We start from the raw sequence: 11,143 nt of genomic DNA, 5'->3' as shown, positions 1-11,143 counted from the left end.
AGATAGATAGATAGATAGATAGATAGATAGATAGATAGATAGATAGATAGATAGATAGATAGATAGATAGATAGATAGATAGATAGATAGATGTTAAGTGCGCTTACCTTTTTTGTCTAAATAAGTTAGGAATATTGCAGTGTCTGCAGGGACACTCGTATGGCTTAATGTGACAAACTAATTCTTATTGAATTATTCAAATGTGGCTGCAATTTGCGATAATATTAAACTGAGACAAAATTCATTCAGGTTCACATGACACAGTAGGTATTGCACGGTGGAGTAAACCGACAGAGCTGGTTCTGGCTGCACCTTTCAGCCAGAAAAAATCCTCCAGGGTTTGGCTGCAAAGGGGAGAGAAAGATGGCAAGTTGTTGGCATAGCAGGCCTCAGAGTTCAACAGCTATGCCAACATCTTGCCTTCCTTCGGGACCCACGTTAAAGAGGAAGCAAAGCGCTGAAAGTTTCCCTCCTGAAAGATCCAGACTCATCTTTCATCCAGATTGGAGGGGTGGAGAGGTGGTGGGGTGGCGAGGAGGGTTCAAACTGAGCGACATTTTAGAGCGACGTGAAAACAAAGAAAAAAAAAGGTGGAGAGCCAGGAACAACGAGATCCACGTCAAATCTGAACCTTGGCGAGAGAGAAAGCTTACTCCATCTTCATGATTTTACGCGCGCCCTGAAGTATAATCCAAATCTTTTATTTATAATGCGGATCATTTTAAGTGGAATAAAAAAAGAAAAGAAAACAACAGCAAAATACACTCCAAATTTGCGCAAAAAAAAGAAGAAAAAAAAAGAAGAAGTTCTGAATTGGAAGTTATTCCCACCTGCGCGCATGGATTAGTAACGCATCAGCCTGTTGATTCGAGAGAACTCCCGCATCAGTCCTCTCCTAATGTCCTAAGTCCTTGTGTGGAAGCGCAAAGCAGGCATGTCCGCCTGTCCTCCGCCTGGCAGGGGGTGTCAGCTGAGCGACTGCGGCACTGACTGCGCAGAGCTGGAAGGAGGTGTGCTTTTAAGCCATGTGGAGGCTTCCGGCAAAGGGTGGGGAAAAAAAAGGATTAAAAAAAAAGGGGGGTTTTCAGGGACCCCCTTTGTTCAGGAGGGCCCTTTCCTTGAAGGGCCGTTTGAGGCCAAATTCCAGGAAAAGGAAAAAAAAAAGGGAGAGAGAAAAACTTTTCAAACCTGTCAGGAACGAAAAGTTCCCCGGGCGTTTCTAACTAATTCCACAGGTAGATCGTTCCGTAAACACAAACCTCTGTTCACCAGAACTCTAAGCACGCAAAAATAACTAATAAAAAGCATATAAATAAATGAAAATAAATAAATAAATAAATCAAACGGGCTGGGCTTGATAGTAAATGACTCAGAATGATTCAAAACCCCGTCTAGACCAGAATTAGGGTGATGGCCACCCAAAACATGATCATCAGATGGTGAGCAAACTGTGACTGCGGGCTTTTTAGACAACCTTGTGGTCTAAAAATAAATTTTAAAAAAATCTGTAAAATAGTCAAATGTCCATGAATAAAAACATTTTCCCTAGAGCAGTTAAACGGAGCAAAGGAGAACTTGTAAATCCAAACAGAGTGTGAGGTTTATTTCAGAGGCATTATGCTTTATCGTGTTTGAAGACAAAGCCATCCAGTTATGCTGCTGCTGCCTGACACCATTCTGATCTGAGGATATTTCTCAGGTTCAGGTGAGCTGAAGCATGCCCACAGCACAATGCTCCCACCAACGTGCTTTACAAAGTGGGAGGTGTTCTTAGTAAAAGCAATATCTGTACAGCTGAATGTGGCTTCCGGCATGTGTCAGTCTAGCTTGATAGTCTCTTCAGTGCAGCAGCTTTTCTTGGTTTACAACCTCAAAGAGAGCAAATTTTTTGACTTGGCTGAATAAAAAAAAAAAATGTTTAGTTCAGGATCTTTTGTATAGTCTCTCACATATTCCTCCATTCATGGTTTCTTCTGCGTGACTCCAGTTCCAGCACTCGGAAATCCTGTGATAACTTCATGTATTCCCTCCCTCGACTCCATGTGAGCAACAATTTGTTTTCTCAAAGACTTCTTAGTTTATGAGCATTGCAAAATGAAGTCTCATTATTGCACAATGTTGCTTTGTGTTTTGCCTTAATAAAAAAATTTTTTTTTTGTTGTTTTTTTTTTTTTTTAGAAAACAAGTATTAGAGGTTCTATGTTGAAAATTAGTCGCTGTGAAAAGACACTTGAAATAATTTGGAAAAATAAAGCAAGAATAATAATTTTTATAATCATCCTTTTTTTATATATATATTTTTTTCGTGACCGATTTCTGGTATGTTGAATACCTTTTAGTCTCCTTTAAAAATGAGTGAAGCTTTGTGCGTTACGCGTACAATATTATGAAAACATAGCAACACCCTATCTGTTTTTATTTTATTTGTTTTTGCCTCCAGGAAGGCAGACTGGGCTGTCTTTTAACACGGTCTCAGTCAATATCTTTGCAGGCATTTCTTTAAAGTTTGACTTCTCTTTCACTTGCTTTTTTTTTTCTCATCTGAAATGTTGTGCAATTTATCCTTGAATGAAAGGAAACTGTCAAACTGTATCATTTAGATCAGTGTTTCTCAACCCTGGTCCCCACCGCCCCCCCTGTCCTGCATGTTTTAGGTGCTTCCCTTCTGCCACACACCTGAATTGTATCTCTGGGTGATTAACAGGCTTCTGCAGCACTTGATGGTCATGCAGTCTTTTGAATCAGCTGTTCTGGAATAGAGGCTCATCTAAAACATGCAGAGCAGGGGGGCGGTGAGGGCCAGGGTTGAGAAACACTGATTTAGAGGACGAAATCATTAAAACTATTATCAGAATTCAAAGATAGCACAGAATACGTAAAATACAATTTAAACTCCAATTACAACTCAGCTTCTTTTTTTTTTTTTTTTTTTTGGAATAAAATAACTTTATGCTCAGAATATGTTTAATACTCAAATTCTGTCACTTAAAACTGGGGGGGGGGCGGGAAGCTGAGTGTTCTGTGACTTTGAATCGATGTTTTAATCCGGTAATTAATGTATTCTTACTCTTTCTTTTGCCGCTGTTTTCCAACTTCTTTGTCTTACCTGTGAGAAAGAACAGCCTGAACCTTTGATGTGCCTCTTGATTGGAGTGAGACGTGACGCCGTCCACCGTTTCTGCGTCTTGCTGTAGCTTGTAAATGTTTCCGAGAAACGATAAAGAACTCATACCATGAAAAGTGCTTATTGTTCTGTCATTTCCTTTGAGGGTTTGCTCTGGAAGACAGGTTACATGATGTAACAGAAACAGGTGCAAATTCTCCTTGTAAAAAAGAGATGGATTCCATATCAAGCTTTAGCTTAAGTTTAGTTTGGTTTAGTTTAGGCTGCAAATATGGAACTACATCTCTGACCAAGTGCATGTTCCTGGGTTGCTTTAAAATATTCAGCTCATGCTTGCATCTTAGAATTTCACACGTTCAATTTGTTACTGCAACGTTAAATATTTCAATATTTCCCTTTACGTTCAATGTGTTTATTTTAAATACAATCCTGCTAAATTTAGACGTTCAGAGTTCAGTTGTTGGGGATGATCTTTTTGTCAACGTTAGGAAGTTGTAGGAATTTGATGGAAGCTTGTTTATTCAGCATGAAAAGGCTTGTTTCAAATGAAATACACAGCGCATGTCCACACATATCTAAAATATTTAAAACATGCGACATGACAGAGTCGAACTCGACTCTCTACACACAATTAAATAAGACGATTTTATCAGACAATTGGGCTATGGATAGCTTTTATTTTTACTTTCTATTTCAGGTTGTTGTTTTTCCTCAGCTTTAATGCTACATATTTGTTTTTATAATTTTTTTTTTTTTACTCAACTCACAATATGTTTATATCTTGTAATCTGCTGCTTTTGTCCAAGTGACTTAACAAAATACCCAACTTTTAAATGTAACATTTCGATACTTCCATGAAAAGCTGAATTGTAAAGCATACATTTTAAAAACTGACTTCTACAAAACCAGAAGACTTTAATTTAATTAAAATGTATTTTATGTACTTAAATAATTCTTCACACCTTATTCAGTTTAATTCATCCTCATGTATTTAGTATTTATTTTTTATTAATTTCAACACAGTTCTGTTCATCTGAAATGTGTTAATTCAAGTAATTTGCAATATTTAAATAAAATACGTCCAATATAATTTAGCTAATTTAATTATTCTGTATGCACTACGTAAACACGTGTGTGTGCCCATGTGTGTGTGTGTGTGTGTGTGTGTGTGTGTGTGTGTGTGTGTGTGTGTGTGTGTGTGTGCGTGCGTGCGCGCGAGCATGCAAGCATATAATAATTTAATTTTCCAGTAAATATCTGAATAATTTTGTATGATTTTTGTACAAATGACATGATGTCAGAACAAGTATACTGGTATATAGCTAAACGTTAACTTTGGTTTATTCAGGAACTTTCCCATTTCAATTCTGTTTAATGTCATCTAACTGAAACCTGATTTGTCAAAGCAAAATCAAATAAACCTGTAGCTCGAGGAAACGTAGTACACATTTACTTTTCTGTCTAAGAGAAATTAACTGAGGCTTTCTGAAATGTCGAACAGGCTTCCCTTTCATTCAGTTTATGTATTTAGTTTCATGAAACCCCTGACTTGCCTGTGTTTTGGAGTTGACTCGCTTGTTTTCTCCACATCTGGTGGTTTCCGAATCACGGTGTGAATGCAAGAAAACCTGAGTGCTTATTTTTGATACAACATTCTCCCCCGTGTTGCTAACGTAAGCTACACTTTCAGACATTGCTCAGCCTGAATCATGGAGCCACATGTGCAGAAGCTCCAAACCAGATGAACACAGGCCTCCGTCTGTGAGTCACGGCAGGTCCGCCGAGACCTCAGAGAAAAGAAGAAGAAGAAGAAAAAGAACAACAACCAGAACCAGCTAAACTGAGCAGTTCTCGGTGGTGACTTGCCTCCGTCTGAGATATTTTGAGCTGACTCTCTCACATCGTAGCCAAAGTCTGACTCCGACGAGTCTCTCTGCTGCCAGGCTTGTAAGCAAGATCAAACCGGCATGCATGACTTAGCTTGCAGCTTCCTCTGAGATTTTGCTGAGTCAAGCGCACAGCAACTTCCTGCAGCGACAAGCAGACTAAAGTCCGTCCGAGTGCAGTCTGGCTGACAAAGCCGCCCCCACTCCCCCGGTTGCCCTTTGACCTCATCACCGTCAGCGCGTGGCGTTCATTTAACGCCTGGCAGACGACCCAGAAACGACAGCTAAGTTCTGAACAGGCCCTCGCTGAACAGGGGGAAATCCCCACAAACTCCATGGCTGACTCATGGACTTATGAGGAATCCTGGTGAGGTGGGAACGTTTACTGTGGAAGTTTTGCAAAACTACAACACGTACTTGACGATTAGGGAGTTAGAGGTAAAACAACTTCTATGGATTCCCCCCCACCCTCCCTCCTCTCCCCCAGAGACCATTATTGAAATTATTACAGCAGCCTCAACGCTTATAATTGCTTTTAGTTTGTAGTATTTGAGGGAAACAAAAACGTAAAAGTTATTAACCTTGCAAGTGCTGCTGTGAATCAGCAACAGAATGAATCTATTGTTGAACAAACCACAGCGCGTTCATGACATGATGTATGTAAAAGTGTCCTTAGGCAAAATTCCTCACTTAATAATCTCGGATGCATGCTCATGGTTAATTTTCCTGCTGCAGCAGTAATGATTCATATTCTTTCATTAAGGATCTCAGCTTTGTTGCTTACAAAGCTGCCTCTGCTGAAAATAGTTCACTTTTCCATTTCCTGAAGTAAAACCAGATAAACCAGCTTCTTCTTCTCAGTCACAGAAATAAATGTCGAATCCCTGCATTTGTGTTTTTTTTTTTTTTTAAGTCATTTTGTTTTCTTTCCAAAACTTATCTCACCACCTTGGAAGAGTCTCTTTTTCCTATCTCTCATCTCGGAGGCACACTGTCCTGCATGTTATTAGACGCATCCCCACTCCTACACATTCAGAGGAATTAGACACATATCGTCACCAGGATCTGCAGAAGCCTGTAACTCACCCATTAACATCTACCTGGTGTGTGTGTGTGTGTGTGTGTGTGAGAGAGAGAGAGAGAGAGAGAGAGAAAGAGAGAGAAAGAGAGAGAGAGAGAGAGAGACAAAAAGAGATTTCAGGACAAAGATTGGGAAATACTGAATCTCAAGTACTCTCTGTCAAGTGAGAAAAAATAAATCATTGTAGTATTTTTTTAAATATATCTATCATTCAGCAAACAAACTGTAACATAACCCAGTTTATTACTGAATATGGATTTACATGCCACACAGGTTCACTTTTTATGGGTGTGAAAATGATCTGAAACGATCCAATAATTTAGATTAAACAGACACACCAAAGATTTTTATTTTATTTATTTTTTTTTGTTTGATGCTTTGAAAGGTAAGAGCAGAAGCAGCCACGAGGCTCAAGGTAACTCTGGAGGAGCTACAGAGGACACAGCTCAGGTGTGAGAGACACAGAAAACAACACCCACGGGTTAATAACTGGCGGTGGCAGCATCATGCTGTGGGTGATGCCTTTTATTAGCAGAGACAAGGAAGCCTGTCAGATTAGAGAAGATCAATGAAGCTAAATACAAGGCAGTGGCCTTACCTTGAGGCTATCCATACAACCAGCACTAAACTGGCATAGATTGGTCTAGTTAAAGGTTAGATCACAAATGTGATTAAGAACGTGTGGTAAGACTTGAAAACTGAAGTTCACGGATGCTTTTAGTCTTTAATCTGACTCAGTTTGAGATGTTTTGCAAACAAGAGAGGACAAGAAATTTCAGCCTCTAAACACAAAACACAAAAGAACTGCAACTAAAATATCCATGAAAGGAGGTTGTGAAGAGAAGGAGTCGTCACAGATTACTGTTTAGATATGAAAAATATGGAAAACCATGTATTATCTTCCTGACTTCACAATTTCATCGGTTTGTGTTGGTCTATCACATTTTACAAGCGGCATAAGTGCTTTCGTAGCGGTTCTGTTTTACCAGTGTGAACAGTCAAATGTTACAGAAATTGCTTTCTTTGTCACATTACGCCACGGTAGACTTTTATTGATTTGTCTCTGACGATGACTGCAGCTGATACAGTCTACTAAAAATATTCCCGTGGCTCTGCACCTTTAATTACTGCACTCCCCTGCCCTGCTATTAAGAAACAGCCCGGGGCAGCAGAACATAAGCAGAAAAACAAAACTGCTCCTGGAACAAATCTATCTAAAGGCCACAAAAGCACTCGGAGTTCTCCAGTAGGAATTTTATTTTGTTCTCAGAAGTGTTCAGAGGGTGTTGCACAAACAATTATACACGGCTGCCACTGTGTTGGCTGAATCTTAATGAGTTCTTTGGAAAACTCACCTGAAATATTCCACCAATAAGGTCTGCAGACTAAAATAGCCTAAATTTGAACAGAAGTAGTAATTAGATGCACTTCAATCGCAGCAACACCTTGAAACATTGTTGATTAAAAAAAAAAAATTAAAAAAATCACACTCACAGTGAAATCTTCTCTTTTTAGAGGATATCCAAAGTTAAAGAAAAAGTTTGTTTATTTAAAATAAATAAATAAAAGTATTGTGAAGAGCAACTTGTTCTGTCCCAAGGAAACGCAGTGAGTGTACTTTAAGGGTAATCTGCCTGTGTAAATACCTCCAGTGATCTGTGTCAGTGCGTGGCGTCGGTTGGGACGGGCAGAAACAGTTTCCAGTGAAATGCAAAGAAGAAGCCTTGTTACTGGGATTACTGGCAAAGAAAAGGGGTTGGAAGAGAGAATGTACAGACTTCCGAGGAAAGATCTGAGATTCGTTCCTGGCTCGCGTGATAAACTTTGTTGAGGGGATATATTTAATTTTTAATGTCTAGTTGATTTTCACAGAAAACTAGAATAAATGCTGAACTGAATAACTCAGCATATTTGAAGAGGTCCCGAATTCAATTTACTCTGACATGTGTATGAAACTAGAATCTACATATCTAGAATAAGCAGCATCTGTCTAGGTATGTCTACGATTTGACTTCTTATAACGCCACTTTTCACTCATCTATGAGGGGCTTCGTATTTCCTCTCTTATCTTGCCTGCCAGCTTTGTGAGGCTAGGTGGAGCAAAGATTAAGATGATGCCAAAGGCGAAGGTAAACACCACCACCCTACTATGGAAATGCCTCCTTTAATCTTTCTCACAGCATTTTAGAAATCAAAACGAATGTAGGTCAATTGAGTTGTACTGGCACGACATTCTGCTTCTTGGTTATTTCAAGAAATAACAATGAGACAAAAGAAATACATTTAGTTGGAAAAAGCATGAGACATTGTTCTAGGGAAGAAAAACACAAACAAAACAAAACAAAAAAAGGAAAACCATGGAAAATGCCGTAAGACACAAGACTTTTCCAACTTAATGGTGGGCGGACTGTGTATGGCAAGCAGTCTTTGTACATATTTGAAATCCTTGATATGAGCAATAGGCTATGTCCGACTCACAAGATTTTGACTGCTCTGCACAGTTTGCTGATTTGCTCACACGAATTCATTATTTTGCTACAAACAAACAAAAACACAAAAAACAAATGAATAAATCAATAATTCAATAAATAAACAATCTTAACAGGCTTATTAAGGACACTTTTTGCCAACCAGTGACGCTTCTGCTTTTTGAAATACAGCAAGATAACAGTGAACTAATTTCAGTCAAAGTCCAACTAGCGCAGCGTCGCGGCAAACTGACAATCAAGCATTAAAGCTGTCATTCATTTTACATATCTGAATATTTACGAACTAGCTTGCCATAGCCTGGAATGACGGTAGCCGTTTCGTCATCGTTAACCAGAGGCAGCAAGGTGGCTCGTTGGACACTAGATGGCGCCAAACTCTACATTTTATTACCCACTCAACCAAACAGACTTGATAAACGAATAATAATAATAATAATAATGAAGGTTCATTTTATTTTTTTATTTATTTTTTACAGCTACATAATCTATTAAATTAAAACTATTATTTAAATCAGGCTCACAATAAAATGCCAGCAATTTGATCACCCTTTTTTTGGGGGGGCTCAATTCCTGGGAAGCGTCTACAATGCAGAGATCCCTAAAGATTTAGAGATAAACGGACTGATTGTTTTTTTACAGCTAAATGAAGTGGGCAGAGATTTCACGGGAACCTCATTAAAGAGAACCAGGTGTGCATTACCAGGGCAATGTTTGTAGTATGATCACAGCACCATGATAAGCCAAGACAACAAACACAGAGCCCCTCGTCACATCAGAACTGATTATTTCCTATTGTGAGATGAAATAGTTAATCTTCTTTGAATGAGGACCTTAAGATATGAATAAAAATGTATGTATTTTGGAATCCTCTAAGGGTTTTTATGAGAAATATGTTTTAGACTGTAAGTCTAATGTCTGCCTCTGACAGTCAGGGAAAAGGAAGGAGTTCATACTGTCAGTACAGCTATAGGAAAAACCAAGAGCTGCTTCAGTTTCCTACGAAACCCCCCCCCCTGTATGAGCCATGGCACTCATTTTCTGTATGACTTTTATCAGTCTATGACATTCCTGTTAAGAAACTTTGAACCATTACTCTTTCTAACGTTGCAATTTAGTTTTTTTGAGACATTTGTAGTGCAAAAAGCTGTGTCAAATTACAGCTTTGCAGTTGAGTTAATGGCCGCTTGGACTCGGCCATTGCACCAGCTTGATTCCTTTCCTTTTCAGCCGCTCTGGTATGGATTCCCCTCCGAGCTCCCACTTTGTCTGGGATCGTTTTTCTGTTGATGACACAATTTGAATGAACTTCAGCTGCCTCTGGGCTCCCAAGAAGACTAACAGTTGGTGGTGAGGGGAAGACAAACACAGCACCAGTGGGTTGTAGAGGTCACCCAAAGGAACCTACATTAGAATGGTGGAGCTCCACACTTGTGATAGACGATAGATCTCCTTTTTCCAGACGAAAATGACTGAGGTTTGAATGGTGCAAGTAAGTATTTCGGCATAAATCTTTAATTTTGACACTCGATTAGAGAACGTCAACAATGAATTCTACCTAGTTCTTTTAAAAAAGTTTAAATTAGATGTTGTAAAAGTGGAAAGAGACAAACAAATCACTAAAAGACCTGGACTTTGAAGCCAATGATTGGTGGAATAAGAACAAAAAGGAAAAAGAGAAAAAGAAGACACATTTGCATATTTGAATTAGCATCTTTATTTGTTTTCATTATATTATACTTTGTGGGGTTTTTTTTACATAAAGAGACATATTTCTTGTACACATATAGATTATATGGATAATTTGTTTCTGTTTACAGCATATGTACATGTTAAATAAATTTTAGATCAACACCAAGAAAATAAAACATTTTACAAGTGCAAGAATGCTCGTTAGTTGCTATCTTCTCAAGGTCGCTTACCCTTTTGAACCAGAATCAATTCAAAGCTCACGTGATAGATTTTTATTTTTATTTTTTCCTCTTCATTCACTAAAAATATAAAATAAAATGTGAAAATCATCTTGACGTGCTTTGGAAAAAATCTTACCTGTTGTTACATTCAAATGTCTCATCAGAACAGGTTGCAGTGAGATATCCTGGGTAATATCCACATTCAATCTACTTTGAAACTGAGACTTAATCTAAGAGTTAAAGCGACGACAAAACAGAGGGAGATGTCCGTTGGATTCATTTAGTCCACTTTTTTTTTTTTTTTTTTTAGCATTTCCCGCCAAGCAGGCCCTATTTCTACTGCGCACAAAGTCTCAGCAAGAGCACGTAAAAAAATCAGATATTTCCTAAAGGATTCCTTTGAAGAAGAGCTGTGAAAAGAATCTGAAGTGAGATCGGATCAAACGGCGTGTGTGTGTGTGTGCGTGTGCGTGTGTGTGTGTGTGTGTGTGTGGGCGCTGAAGGAGGCTTTTCGTGGAAAACGTGCACAAAAGCACATGAGTCACTGCCGAGGCCGTACTGTAAATTGTCTCTCCCGAACTGAATGGTGAAAGAATGGCTTACGATATCTATTGTTACGATTTAGATTTGCATTGTGCATATACTAAAAGAAG

General features: G+C 38.7%; 1 protein-coding gene across 1 annotated transcript in view; it reads right to left on the bottom strand.

The window, feature by feature from the left end:
* The window catches only part of sepsecs (Sep (O-phosphoserine) tRNA:Sec (selenocysteine) tRNA synthase), a 16,273-nt gene extending 15,340 nt beyond the window's left edge, over window positions 1–933 (bottom strand). Inside the window, exon 1 of the mRNA XM_016675237.1 lies at window positions 831–933. Within this exon, the coding sequence (XP_016530723.1) occupies window positions 831–840 (10 nt within the window). The 5' untranslated portion in view covers window positions 841–933. The remainder of the gene's footprint in view (window positions 1–830) is intronic.
* Window positions 934–11,143: the final 10,210 nt, after the last annotated feature.

This window comes from Poecilia formosa, unplaced genomic scaffold (assembly GCF_000485575.1).
Source record: "Poecilia formosa unplaced genomic scaffold, Poecilia_formosa-5.1.2 Scaffold111, whole genome shotgun sequence".
Taxonomy (NCBI): Eukaryota; Metazoa; Chordata; class Actinopteri; order Cyprinodontiformes; family Poeciliidae; genus Poecilia; species Poecilia formosa.
Note: the sequence above shows the minus strand (reverse complement) of the source record. Positions and strands in the feature narration are given on the sequence as shown.